This window comes from Pinus tabuliformis, chromosome Q (genome assembly GCF_031772625.1).
Source record: "Pinus tabuliformis cultivar Carrire ecotype Pingquan chromosome Q, CPIR1, whole genome shotgun sequence".
Lineage (NCBI taxonomy): Eukaryota > Viridiplantae > Streptophyta > Pinopsida > Pinales > Pinaceae > Pinus > Pinus tabuliformis.
In genome coordinates, this window is record NC_142296.1 from 735,114,491 (window position 1) to 735,129,783 (window position 15,293).

General features: G+C 38.5%; 1 protein-coding gene across 3 annotated transcripts in view; it reads right to left on the bottom strand.

Moving 5' to 3' along the window:
* Positions 1 to 13,771, bottom strand: part of LOC149221638 (transcription initiation factor TFIID subunit 13-like) — a 137,521-nt gene extending 123,750 nt beyond the window's left edge. The window contains exons 1-3 of one of the 3 annotated variants that reach the window (XM_089383003.1): positions 13,493 to 13,771; positions 11,772 to 11,901; positions 11,507 to 11,544 (exon numbers count right to left, since the gene is read on the bottom strand). In XM_089383003.1, the coding sequence (XP_089239129.1) occupies positions 11,507 to 11,544; positions 11,772 to 11,883 (150 nt within the window). In that variant the 5' untranslated portion in view covers positions 11,884 to 11,901; positions 13,493 to 13,771. Of the gene's footprint in view, positions 1 to 11,506; positions 11,545 to 11,771; positions 11,902 to 13,475 lie in introns of all 3 variants that reach the window. The other 2 variants (XM_089383002.1, XM_089383001.1) reach the window with 2 other exon arrangements.
* Positions 13,772 to 15,293: the final 1,522 nt, after the last annotated feature.

Consider the following 15,293-nt stretch of genomic DNA (forward strand, 5'->3'; position numbering starts at 1 on the left):
AAGTGTGTCGGTTAGCTAAAGCAATCCATGGATTGAAACAAGCTCCTCGGGCTTGGTACATGAAAATTGATCAGTACCTGACAGATCAGGGTTTTCAGCAGAGCCCTTCTGATGCAAACCTGTACATCAAGCATACTGGTGATGATATCTTGTTTGTGGATGTCTATGTGGATGATCTTATCATTACTGGCAGCTCTGCACATTTGATCCATGGGATCAAACAAGATTTATGCAGAACTTTTGAGATGACAGACTTGGGGCTTCTTCATTATTGTCTGGGGGTTGAAGTTTGGCAGACTGAAAATCAGATCTTTCTCTCTCAGTCCAAGTATGCCAAAAATCTTGTGGACAGATTCAGAATGCAGGATTGCAAACCGGCCACGACTCCTATGGAACCAGGGCTCAAACTTTCAGCTCAGTCATCCTCTCCCCTTGTGGATGAAACTTTATTCAGGCAATTAGTGGGCAGTCTCATCTATCTTACTGCTACCAGACCTGACATCAGTTTTGCAGTAAGCTACATTTCTCGCTTCATGTCTGCCCCTAACGCTGATCATTGGCAAGCAGCAAAGCGTGTGCTACGATATGTGCGTGGCACTTCTAATTATGGCCTCCTATACACTAGAAGTTCCAATCCTATTCTCAGTGGTTACACTGATTCTGACTGGGCCGGTTCGGTTGATGACCGTAAATCTACAACTGGGTATGTGTTTAATCTAGGATCCGGTGCTGTTACTTGGACTAGTAAGAAGCAACAGGCAGTGGCTCTCTCCTCAACAGAAGCCGAGTATCGGGGAGCAGTTAAGGCATCCTGTGAGGCAGTTTGGCTTCGACGTATGCTGGCAGATATGCATGTTTCTCAGACAGGGCCTACTTCTTTGTTTTGTGATAATCAGGGAGTGCTCAAACTTGCCAAGAATCCTGTCTTTCGTGAACGAACAAAGCATGTGGAAACTCATTGCCACTACATTCGCCAGCTTGTTGAAGACGGCTCAGTTCAGTTGCAATATGTTCCCACAACAGAGCAGCCCGCCGACATCTTCACCAAGCCTCTTGGTCCTGATAAATTTGTAAAATTCAGAGGGTCTATTGGTGTTGTAAATAGATTGAGCATTAAGGGAGGGTATTAGAATATATTAGAATATTCCTATTTAGCATTTAATGCTCATTCCTTTTAGCTGTTGCTATTTATATTCTTTTAGCAGTTTCTTTGATGAAACTGAGTGTTTCTATATTCTACATAGAAACCTGATGTTTCTATTATTGTAAATATCTCTATATTATGATTGAGCTGTTTGCTCATTCGAAATTAATTCATTCAACATTCTTTTAAGAATCAAGACGAATTTGTATGGGACCCAAATGGAGGGGAATACACGGTGAAATCAGGGTATAATCTCCTCCAAGAACAACAAAATCAACAAGATTGGAGTCTATGGAAGGCAACCTGGAAAACAGAATGTCTTCCCAAAATCAAAATTTTCATTTGGATTCTACTTAAAGGTAAAATTCTAACCTCTAAAAATTTTAAAAAAAAAAAGAATACAAGGGCCTTCTAGGTGTGTTATGTGTTAAATGGAGGAAGAAACAATCCAACACCTTTTCATGAACTGTAGGGTGGCTAGAGAATGCTGGACCTAGATAACAAGTCTGCTGGAAATAAATATAAATTTTTCAAATCAGCTGTCAGCGCTTCATAAAAATTGGGAGAAAAGTTACCCGTATACAAAGAGAAACAAAGCCACAGTAATCAGGATTTGGAATTGCCTCCCTTCAATTCTGTGTTGGCAGATTTGGTTAGCCAGAAACAAATGTATATTCAAAGAACAAAAACCAAGTATAGGCAAGATTCTTTCAAAAACATGGAGCCTAGTATCAGAAATAATAAGCACCAATGGAATATCAAATATGGATCAGAGCAGCCTACAGCAAGAAGAAAAAGATTGGTATAGCAAAGCAATATTAGGAAAAAAAATACAAGTTACAACAAAAAAGAAAAAAGCTTCCACAGCCAAGAGTTGGAAATCAATATTGGATAACAAAGAATTTGAAGAATGGATTAAAAAACAAAAAGATTCATGCCTTTTTCTTTATAGGACTTCAAAAAATAACCCAAGAAAAGCAGGGGCATGCGGAGTAATAATAAATCCAAATGGGAAAAAAATTATAACATATGAATGGAGTCTTGGAGAAATGACAGACAACAAGGCAAAAGCATACAGCCTCCTATTAGGCACAAGGCTGTTAAAAAAACTTGCGATCAAGGATCCTATAATTATAGGAGACTCGGCAATCATCATAGCAGCAATGGCAAATGAAAAGGATTTCAACAGTATCGCCATTAATAAAATTTGTCAGAGGATCAGATCAAACATAAAAAGTTTGGGAAACATAACACTCAAGCATGTGTTGAGAAATCAAAACAAGGAAGCAGATAACTATGCCAACAAAGCACTTGAAAGACTAACTGGGACTGTAAAAGAAAAAAATGAAGTCTATGTTGAAAACATACCATGAATTCCATAATTATGATGAGGACTGAGAAAGGAAAAAATGGAAAGAAGCATAACGAAAGGAAAAAAAAGATGATCAAAACTTCACTCCAAGAGTCAGATTGTCTGTAGAACACAATGAAAATTTGATAACAGTTGATCTCAAATGCAATCTACATGGCTCAAAGCACAAAATCTACTCAATCCCAAAAAAGCTACAAAGCACGTATGATCAGGAACACAAGCGTCATTTACTACTAAGCAAAGACGGTAATGGTCATATCAATTACAAGCAGCAAGATCGAAATTGTCACACAAGATCAAGGTTTGTTACAACGGGCAATTGTGCAAGCACAAGGTCAATTTGCATCATGACTATTACCTATAGCAGCGAGTTATTGTTCCGCCCTAAGTTCAATAAATCGGTAGCAGAGCTCAGTAATCTCCACTACCTAGAAAAATCAACCTGTCCACACTCAGGGCTTCTCATAAGTGATCCCCTCGCCCGCAGTCAGCCTGAAGCATTCAGCAGTCTGTCAAATTCTCCCTCTCGACTCATCAAGTCATATATCCAGGCCCAAACTTCACCAGTGGGGACATCTTCGCTGCCATTTGCTCCACAGTGCTCTCCCTCAGTTGTCTCCTCCTCTGGTTCCTTTTACGCCTATAATTCAAACTCCCAGAATTCCGTAACAGTCTTTCCCCATATCAACGTTGCCTTCCCCTATTTAATACACAGGCTGCCTCATATCCCTAGCGTCCTCATGCCTCATTTTCTTTGTCTAAGAAGTACTCTCATACTGAAAGCAGTCTCTCCTCCTCATCGTCCTCAAGCCTCGGATTTTCTGGAGCCAAACTCTCCATCTACATTTTACATTTCGCCAATCCATCATCTCCCGGCCAGCACCACAGATCAAGACCACTCCACGGATTGGTTTTGGAACACAAAGCAAGGTCAGAGCTACATAGTTTTTCTCAGAGCTTTGGAGTTTTGTCTTCAAGAGGCCAATAATCAGAACTCTGCCATCAACAACAGAGGAACAAGCAGAACATATCAAAGTAAGAGGGCCATCATTGGGGCCAAAAAAGACACAGCCTCTACAGCAAATCAAAGCAACAAAATGGCCTGCAATCCACTAGAGAGAGCAGAAAAGAACAACAGTTGCCCAACTTGCAAGGCCAATAGATTTATGATTGGAAGGTTTAACCAAACTTTAAAGGACCTTAGGACAAAGATGAAGACAGCCAATGTGTACAAGCAAAGAGACATAGATTTACAGAGAGATGAAATAGAAGATCTAAAAAACAAATGCAAACACTTGGAAGAAATAGTCGAGTATATCAAGACCCTCAACCAAAGCCAGCAAGGGGAAACATCCTCAAGGTACAGCAAAAAGCATCACCCCCAGCAGGAGGAATCAGTAAATCAGTTTTGGTGATCTTGTCTCTTCTATTAATGCAATGCAAATATAGTTTGTTTCTAGGACAGTATGTAAGGCAATATGCCACTCTAGTTTTTGAATTTTATAGAATCAAGGTTGAAAGTGTAGATGTGGGGACTGTGCTCCCATTTTGTGCACTACATTTGAATCAGTCTTCTTCCGAATGTACAAGGAGCTCGCTCCTTTTCTTTTTTGCAATATAAAAAAAATTACCCAACTGTGTTAAAAATAAAAAATAAAAAAAGACAACTTCTGTTGTGACCTGTGATCAAAGATTTGAACCAGCAGCTCAGTAGCATTTTTTTTGGACACATGAAAACATGAGGTAATAATCAATCCAAGAGGAGCCAAGAGAAGTAACAAATCGCAAGAGTTTCAACACTTAGGACATCTTTCAAATATCACATTACAACAGTATGGCAAGGCTCTATCATGGTACATTTATTGAGAAGAATATAGGGACCTCAATTAGACTGTGATCCTGTAAACATATATCAGTATTCCTTGGGTTGCATGCAAACCTTACATAACACCGTGATCCCTGACACCGTAGTAACCTTAGTATGGCAAAGCTTTCGTGACAATAAAATAGAGATCTTATAAAAACTCTTATTACAGGGTGGTATGGCTTAACTCATGACAGTGACTTGACAAACAGTGCAACCGTGATGACTGCACCATGACAGAGAGGTATGGCTATGATGTATGGACAGTGACAGTGGCAATGACACAGTAATATTGTTGATGGCAGTAACCTGGTATGCGAGTAAGCTAGTAAGAGCAGCGTTAGTGGACAACTGGATCACTGGGAGCAGTGGACAATTGCATAGAGGGAGCAGGAAGTGCATAAGGAAGAAGCAGTGAGAATAGCAGCAGGCAATAGTTGTGGAGTAGCAATAAATGTGTGAATTGATTGATTCTAAAGGAGACTGAAGACCCCTGCAAACTTAGTTTGCATATCTTTAGACTTGGGGAGTCTTGTACTTCCTTCCAGGTTTACCCGGTAAATGTTGTATGTACATCATACATATCTGAGCTTATTGTTGAGCCAATTCTTATGTACTCTTCTTGATGTGATGGTTCATGTTTTCTGAATTATTGTTGATGCTTTGAATGTTTAATTGTTAATAACTAACCAATTGAAAAAGAAGGAAACACTGATTCACCCCCCTCTCAGTTTTTCCAACAATTGGTATCACAGTGGGTCCTTCATTGGAATCTTAACCGCTTGAAGGTAGATCCATAGCATCTGACATGGGAAGACAGTGGAGAATACTAGTAGCAATTCTAAAGAAGATACAACTCTTAAATGCTTACTTAAGGAACCTACAAATTGGAATGATTCTAAATATGCCTTTGCTCTTGATTATATAAGCAGGCTAAAAAGAGAAATTGAATTGCAAAAGAAGCAAAGTCATACACCAAAAAGGATCATGAACTTGATCACCTCAAAAGCATGCTATAGGAGGCAAACAACAAGGAAAGCACCTTGACAAACTAGCTCAAGGAAAAGGAAAAGCAAGATGAAGAACTTGGAAAGCAAGTCACCTCCTTTAAGAAGCCAAAAGGACTGAAGATGTCTTAAGAAGTCAGATGAAGCAAAAGGAAGAAGACTACATAAACCATGAGCAGGAAATTGTCACATTATCAATTGCCAGAGATCGCCACTTATCGAAACAGGTCTTGGATATGTTGGTGAATCCTCATGCTCCAAAAATGAAGAAAGGCCACATGTCAAAGAAGAGAAGCCTCATCCCAATGTTTTAAGAGCAGTCACATGAATAAAAACCACATATCAAGGAAGAAAAGAAGTCCCATAAAAGGAAGCCTCATGCTAGAAATGGAGAGAAGCCCAAAGTTAAAGTCCAACACAAATCAACCAACACCGGGAAGACCAATACTTCAAGAAATCAAGATGATGCATTCAGAACGCCAAATCATCAAAGACCATTCAAAAGTGGAGATCAACAAAGATATTCTCAAGGACGAGATTCCTTCAGCAAATCTTCACCATATACACCCAAGTAAACAAACGCATTTCATGGTTATTGTTATACATGTTCTAACTATGGACACAGAGTTGTAGATTGGAGGAGATATAGCAGAAGTATTGATAGAGGTTTCATCAAAGCCCTAAAAGCAGATCTTCTAGAAGACAAGACAAAGTCTCATATGCCTATGACAACAAAAGTTACAATAGCTTTGTTCCTTTATTAAGACCAGATGCAAAGTGTTATTTGTGCCATAATCATGGTCATTTTGCACAAAATTGTAAATGCAACTTGAAGTGGACCCCACAGAACCTGGAAGGGAGGAATGCAAAATGTTATCTATGTCACAACATTGGTCATTTTGCACGAGATTGTAGAAGCGTTGAAGTGGACCTCAAAGAATCAAGAAGGAAGGTCATTCACCAGGCAGGAAGACAAGGCCACCAGGCTCTGGCAAAGAAAACAGGTTTCTCAATAATCTCTCACACGATTGGTAGATGCACAGAGACAGGGGGAGTTTGTATGAGAAGCATATTGTTCAGGGGGAGCAACAGCATAGGATCTGATCATGTTATAGGATGCAGAAATAAAGCATGTTGACAGGGGGAGTCTGTCAAGGGGAGTTAGATCACAAGTCTGCATGATCAGGCAGATTGTGAGGGGGAGTCACCCTTTGCCATTAATGTCAAAGGGGGAGAGAATCTTGGAGGAATCAAGGGAGAGAGAAAGAGAAATGCAAGATGCAACATACCTTGTCTTGCTAGGTGTGTTGACATCAATAACAAAGGGGGAGATTGTTAAGTATGTTGTTATTGATGTCAAAGCAGGAGCAAATGCAACAAGTACAAGTTGGTGCAAAATGCAAATATTGTAATTGATGTCAAGGTTTGGAAGCCACTGATGTGATGGGTTCACAAGATGATGCAGCTTATCCATGAAACCCTAGTTGGAGTAGAAACTCTAATTGAAGGCATGAAACCCTAACCTTAGGGTTTGGATCCCTTGGTGCAGTTACTAATGATACAACTTGATGAGACAAAGCGTTGAGGTCATGGATATTGTTGCAGATGGATGATGGATGATGGATGATGCAGGTCGTTGAAACCCAAGCCATTGGATTTAGGGTTTGGGTTCCTTGGATAATAAAGATACCCCGTAGTTGTTGGACTTTTTGAAGTAGCAGATTTTCAATATTGTCTTGGAAACCCCTATCATTGGATTCCACTCGTCTTGCTGATTCTGATGGTATGTGGAGCATCTCGTGGACCTTCATGGTTTCAGAGATACGCTCAGTCAAAGTTCATCACCCCAGCGAGTGGTCCAAAACCCCAAGGGCTGATAAGGTGGCGTCACATTATTACTCAAATAGTTGATGACGTGGCGTGACGGCTTATTCATTGAAAGTCCTAAACAAGTGTGATGTGGCAACATTCTATTATGGAAGAAATTAAGATTGATTCTTATTTCAAATCTATATAATAAAAAATTAAAAATAAAATAATGTTAATAATTTTATTTAGTCCTTGCTCCAAATATAGCTGGACCAACTTAAATTAATGGACAAACTTCATGAGCGCATCAGCCATTTTGGATCCACAAATTGTTCCTTGGTACTTAGACCAAAATTTTAATAATTCCTTTGACCATGTCAAATTTTTGAAGTCAGCCTCCATCTTATTGTATAAGTCAGCCCTCTCAATCACTATAAAATGAAGCACTTGGCTCTCGGCTAAGTACAAGAGGATGGAATCAAATGTCTTCAGAGCCTTATGCGATTCTGCTCGGTGAACCTGATCAATCGCAAGAAGTTTGGGTGACGTATCTTTGGATATTCACTAGTTTTCTATTGTCACATGGGTTTCATTGATTTATCTGGGCACAAGGGTTTGTTTGGAAAAAAAATTGCAAGCGGATATTATTTCTAAAACTTCGGCCTTTTTTCAGACCAAGTCCTGAAGTAATTTTGGATCCTTTCTGAAATCAAAAGTGATGCCCAAAGCCTGCGGCCAGGGAAATATTCAAGAGACCAAAGAATTTTATGCGCATTAAAAGGAGTTTCTCGCTGAAGTGGGATAAGGGCAATCATCTTAATTTCTTTGCTTTGCTGCAAAAGCTAAGTTGAAGACCGAAGGGTTTTCTTCTTGGGATCCTGTACACATTTAGAACACGTTTTGAGCAGTGAAGAAGTTTAGAATGTGATCTGAGCATAACAGAGATAACTTACAGCCTTCCTTTGATAGCTGCAGCCTACCTGTGATCACCTGTGGTCAGCGAAAACTCTGATTTTTCTTTATTTCAAGCATGGGTCTCAAGGTTATTTTACAAAGCAACCTTATTGTCTTGGGCCTAATATCACTTTGCTCGAAATAGAACACATCCTGAGGCTGACCTCAGATCATTTGGACCTTTTCCTTGAATGGATAATTGTTGGCGAAGCCAGATTCATATTTGCGAACCTTTCTGGGTTAATGTTTGATGGTGTAAACCTTAAATTGCAGAACGTCTATATAACCTGCGGCCTGGGATGATTCTGTATACCTTGAACATTTTTTTTCTCTCTGAAGCAGCTCGGGTCTCATAAAGCTATTCGGCCTTTTCTTAAGATAGACCTGCATTTATTTGTAGCCCTAATCCTGTGAAGGCATGATACAATAAACCTGTTCGAATAAGTAATGATGAAATGATTATGACATCTAAAAATCATCAACCACTTGTGAATACTCATGCAAAGATTCTAATAAACATGTCTTGAGAAGAGTCAATTCTGAGGTCACCTGTGCAATCTGGAGAGAAACAATCCACTGTGGATAATGTTATGTGATTCTTGTGACTTGAATCACTTATGTCATTGGCAGTCTACAACACAGAAGAATCAAGGATATAATTTGGTGTTTGCCACACCTGGAATCTACGCATAAAATTTCAGATCTTTTGTTTGACAGTAAAAGACATCTTTTGTTGTGACCTGTGATCAAAGATTTGAACCAGCAGCTCAGTAGCAGTTTTTTTGGATACATACAAACCTAAGGTAATAATTAATCCAAGAGACGAGCCAAGAGAAGTAACAGATAGCACAAGTTTCAACACTTAGGACATCTTTCAGATATCACATTACAACAGTATGTGCAGGACTCTATCATGGCACATAATGATTGTTGAACAGAATATAGGGACCTCAATTAGACCGTGATTCTGAAACATATATCATTAATCCTTGGGTTGTGTGCTTGATATGATTGCAAACCTTACATAACACCATAATCCCTGACACAGCAGTTACCTTAATATGGCAAAGCTTTCGTGACAATTAAACAGAGATCTTGTAAAGACTCTTATGACAGAATGGTATGGCTTGACTCATGGCAGTGACTTCACAAACAGTGCAACAGTGATGACTGCAGCATGACAGAGAGGTATGGCTATGATGTATGGACAGTGACAGTGGCAATGACACAATAATCCTATTGATGGCAGTAACCTGGTATGCGAGTAAGCAAGTGACAGCAGTGTTAGTGGACAGTTGGATCAGTGGGAGCAGTGAACAGTTGCATCGAGGGAGCAGGAAGTGCAAAAGGAAGATGCAGTGAGAATAGCAGCAGGCAGCAGTCATAGAGCAGCAATGAATGTGTGAATTGATTAATTGTAAAGGAGACTGAAGACCCCTGCAAACTTAGTATGCATGTCTTTAGACTTGGGGAGTCTTGTACTACCTTCCAGGTTTACCTGGTAAATGTTGGATGTACATCATACATAACTGAGCTTAATGTTGAGCCAATTCTTGTGTACTCTCCTTGATGTCATGGATCAAGTTTTCTGAATTATTGTTGATGCTGATGTTTAATTGTTAATAACTAACCAATTCAAAAAGAAGGAAATACTGATTCACCCCCCTCTCAGTATTTCCAACACAACCATGCAACAAAATTCCACAGTATTCCCCAAATTCAACAGTTCAGTGTAGTTCCAAACAGTTGCAATATAATTCTGTATTGGACAGAGCTTGACTAAATAGTAGTTGTATTCTAACCAGAAACCCGAGTGGTTTTAGACTAATCTGAATAAACCCTTGCGAAATCTAATCAGGGCTAGTATCTAAATAGTATCAGGAATCAGGACGGAGGATTGAATTCTTCTTCTGCCTTGGACTTTCTTCAGAAAATTCTCCCCAAATCTATTCAGTACCACTGCATCGTCTTAAGGAGTCCTGGATCTGCTTCGATCCTAAATCAATCCCTCTATACTTACCTCAGACAGCCCCTCTGAGCTCTATACAAGAGCAGCAAATTTCTTCAGAAGTTCGAACCTATTGCAGAGCACAAACAATCCCCGAATGGCCTCAGGAAGGGGTTCGACTTCAACTGGGATTGGCCTCCTTTGGTGCTCAGAAAGTTCAGATTAATTTCCCTCAAAATAATTACGCAAATGCCCAGCCTCAGGGTTTCGTCTTCCTCAAAAACGTGACAATATGCTGCCTCAAGTCGTTCTGTGTCTGCCTCAGGATGAAGTCGTAGGGAATCAACCTCAGAATAATTCAATTTTATGCCTCAGTATAGATCCGTCTAACCTCAGAAGAATTTTGGACGCCTTTGCCTCAGCTTTCCCACAAAAGACTTCACTGCTCCTTTAGATAGGTAATTCCCTGTTGCTAAAATAAAGTAGAGAATAGAACTAACTAGGGTGGAATCTTTCACCGCCGAAATTAGTAGGAAGAAAGGGGTCTAAAAGCCCTTAGAGATACAATGCAGAAAATCAGATGTGTTTGATACAAATCGATGATGATTCACTTGATCTCAACTCTCCCCTAGGCTCCAAAATGTGAGGAATTGTGGGTACAACCACCAATTTTGGGTTTTTTCTGCCCCAGCCAACCCAACTTTTGCACAATGTTGCCCCAACATTTGAAAAAATGGGTTTTTGCCCCTTTATCAAGACTAGGCTATTTCATCCCCATTAGCCCATCAATTTGGAGAGGACATTACATGAACTTCTAGGGAAAAGTTAGAAAACTTGCTAAAGGTCTAGAATTGACATTTCCTGTATAAAAATAAGATAATGTCTCTCAAGTTTAAATCCCTTTAGCCAATGTGCATACGTAGGAATTATTATCACAAAATCTCCTTTTGATATATATTTATATATATACATACACTTTCTATAGTGCTTGTTCCAAAACCCCAACACCTGAAGGCAAGGCATCAATTCTGTAGGATTGTCAGTTCCTATTACTGTATAAGCATTTGACTTTAAAATACATGAATTATTCTCATTTGTAATATATTGTATTGCTGATGACATCTATTGTCTGAGGCACAGTACAATTGAGACACAAGCACCATTACTTGGGATAAATTTTGCTCTCTAGTAATTTGTGCTGTGGAATTCATCCGTAGCAACATAAGGGAGCTCCTTTGCAAATGGTCAAGAAAGACTGATCCATTGGCATAGAAAGGTTTTGAACTTCTGATCCTTGACAGAAGACATACAATCGCTCACCTTAATTTACAGGAGAGGCAAAATCAAAGTCATCTAATCATATAAAATTAAACAGCCCAAAATACTGGTGGAAGAGAAGAATACGTACATTTGGATCATCGCCATATCCATACATCATGTGTTGCACTGCAACACCAACAAACCAGAAGATCAGGTTCTTAAGAAACAGGTAACATGCAACTACATACGTGTACAACATTACCAATATATACAGTGAATGTTAATTTAATAAGGTATACATAGGCAGGTCAACCTTTGTTCACACCAGCAATGTAGTCATAAAGCTGCTGCTGCTCTTTCATTTGTCAATAAACAAAATGTGAAAGGGCAAAGAAAAGAAATGAAATGCTTACAATCTTTCTGGAAGATGCCTCGTTTGCGCTTGAGGGTCGATTCAGAAGGTTGTACTCCACCAGCCTTAACTTTGGAGGAGGCTCCAGCTGATGATGGGTCCATTGCTGCCATAACTGTGAGCTAATTGTTCTGTTCGAACAGAATTCCACATTCAAAAAGCATGAATTAAGCCTTTGTTCCCAATTAACTTTAAAAGATAAGGATATACTATTCAACACATAACATCATCTAATCTCATCGTGAATGACTATGTGTAGACATACAAGACTACGTTTTATTCATTCTATAATACTGCAGTAATTGCACAAAACCTTATCTTATAAACAAGTTGCAAATCATATATGACCATAATAAGCTGTAGATAACGTGAGTCCTCTTAGCCAAAAGTAAAAGATACACATTCAATCAAGTTCAATTCTTCCACAAACAAATAGCCAGTCTTGAAAAAAATCATTCTAAAACTTCATGAAAATAACTCTGACAATCCTCAACAAAAAAGGCTAAATATTGTGATCGTAAACAGACTGATACCAACTGGGATTCAGAATGTTAAACTGCCACATTCAACTCAACTGAAAACATTCTTTGATTGCACTTCGTAATTTTGTACAAGTATGTCCCTTATGGGCATAATGTCATGAACCAATTGTTGACAACTGGCTTGGCCTTAAGCTCTAAAGAATACAGTTTACCTGTGTACCATGCTCGGAATGAGGTAAGTACCCAGTGGGCTTCCCTGGGAACTGCATTATGCAGGGAAAAAACATATATGTATGTGTGTATCAACTGAGGGGGTCTAGCTCAGGGTTGGGAGGAATGAATGTTATCCTGGGTTGATTCCAGGGACATAGCTTCAAGCTGGTAACAAATCCAATATATATATATATATATATATATATATATTCTTGTTCAAAAGTTCACAGAGGTCTCAATATCAAGTCTCATTGAGCCCTCAGAGTTATGCTCTTGTTCAAAAATTCGCAGAGGTCTCAGGATCAAGTTTCATTGAGCCCTCGGAGTTATGCTCCTGTTCAAAGTTCACAGAGGTCTCAGGCTCAAGTGTCGTTGAGCCCTCGGAGTTACCAGCTAGTATTCCACTAGCAGGTATTAGTAATAGCACTAGCAGGTATTCGTGATAGCTCTAGGTAGCCATCGAAGTTGACAGCATTAAAGCCCATCAAACCTGTTCAGCTTGCGATAAAAAGGTTACAAAAATAACATGCAAATAAAAGATCCAATTAACCATAACTTGTAAGTAGTTTATGTTTTATATTACTAGCGATGTTATCATTGTACCAAATACAGCACAAATCAGGTTATCTTTCCGCCTATTGCTTCGAGCCTGAAGTTTTCTCAGGCTGCCATCAAACTCCTTGTTTGCTAATATTACCAAGTTTAGACAGCATTTTACACAACCTACTAAGGCTCAGCTACGGCCTTGTATAATGTTTGCAGAGAAACTCTGTTTTTAATTTTGACTAAGCTGGTAAGTTCCAAAGGGATTTTTGAGCACCCTTGCAGAGGTTAATTTGGTAGTGCAGTTTAACCTCATTTGTCCAGGGACCAGCAAATTCAGGAAGAGAATAATGCGAAGCATGAAAAATTAACCCAACTAAATAATTAACTGGATATAACGACAACTACCATATGTGCAATTATCTTTAATGTTTTCTCTGATGTTAGATTTTAAAATTCATGTATACCGAAATGCCTTGCGTACTTGGAGCCTATGCCACACAGTGGGTGGCAAGCGGGCGAAATTTAGGATTTCGGAGTTTCGCATTCACATTCCCTTTGAGACAACCAAAATTCTTGTCCTTTCGTTTTTCGCCGCCGCTCTTTGAAGCTTTCCGAATTATCTGAGAGGTCAAAATTAGAGTATTGGACGTGGGAAAGAGAATATATAAATACAGGTGCCAGGGAAATACAACCGAAACCCAGAGCGAGCGGTGACGAAGATACATGTACAAAAAACGGTAGGAGTGAAAAACGCTGAAACTATATATATCGTCAATCACCATGGCTCTCTTTGGGCCCAATTTCCACTAATGACATTATAGGTTTCTTGGAATTACCCTCGGAAGCCATCTTCATCAAACGCTGAGTGAATTATTAATAATAATAATAATTTATTTATGCGGTTATGAAGTAAAGATTTTATTACTAATAATAATAATTTAAGTTATGGCCAAGCTTGACGGTAGACAGAAATTTCTACTAAGGTGTACATGCTTTAAGTTTCTTTGGACAGTAATTTGCGATGAAACCAGAAAAAATATGTTCTTAACCATTCAATTTATTTAACTATGTTTTTAACCATTGAATTTATTTAACTGGTAAATATATATGAAATGAAAAAAAAAAAATTAAATTATTCTTAATCATTGAACAAACTCAATTTGTAAATATACATGAAAGGGAATCAAAATAAAAATGTTAGAAGTAGAAATAGTATTTATGTATATTTACAATAAATTCATGTTTTAATATTTTTTTATATATTTGTTTATTGAAAGCAAGTTTATATGATTAAATTTATGGTAAAGTTTATGGTGATGTTTTCTTCTCTTTAATATTGTTAACGTGTAAGCTTTTAAGTTGATAAATTATCATGAAGGTGACGTCATGAATTATATTTTGGTATTCGTGTTATAATATGCATAGGTTAATATCTAGAGAAGTATAAAGCTTTTATCCAAAGCTCTTTTTTCAGTGGACATGGATTGAGGTAAGGGAAATGTAGTATTGGTGGAAACTATGCAATGACAGTAGATGTTCAAATGGGACAAGCCATGTAAATTTTTTGGAAGAAGGGAAAAAGGAGGTTCTTGTTAGTTCTGAATTGACCTTTTCTACATAAAAAGGGGCTACACAACATGAATGTGCTAAGATTTTTTCTCATCTCACTTCACCTAATCATTTGAGCTTTAGATTTATGCATAGTGGAAACACTTGTTCCACTGTTAAAACCTATGAACGTGAACTAAGTGCTAGGAAATAAGAGTACTTACGTGACAAACTAAGAAGTAGAGGAGTTTCTTGTTGAAGAGAAAAAAGGTCGTTTGGAAGGAGATTCAATCATGGGGGAAAGGGTGGTTTTGGGAGAGGGAGGTCCCTGAAACAAAGAAGTGTATAAGGGACAAACCAAAAAGAGGTAAAATGGTACATCAAAACACTAGGTACTTTCCAACAACTTGAAGGGTGGTTGTTTTTCTTCTTCAGTGTAGTGTATTAGCTTGAACTTTGAAGAGAAGAGATGAATTAAAGGGAGGACATATCAGTACCTAATTGCTCAGCGACAATTTTGTTTCATGGAGCAACAAACAACACATTTTCATAGAATGCATGTGTTGCCCTTGCTTTAATACACTTGGTGCATTGAATGTGATGTGCTTTGACTTTGTCAAATCATACATGATAAGATATTATTATTTATAGTACTATTGGACTACGCAAATCAGATATAACTGAAATGAATCATGGCAGCTCAAACCCTTAAATTGCATTCCTACAAAGGCATG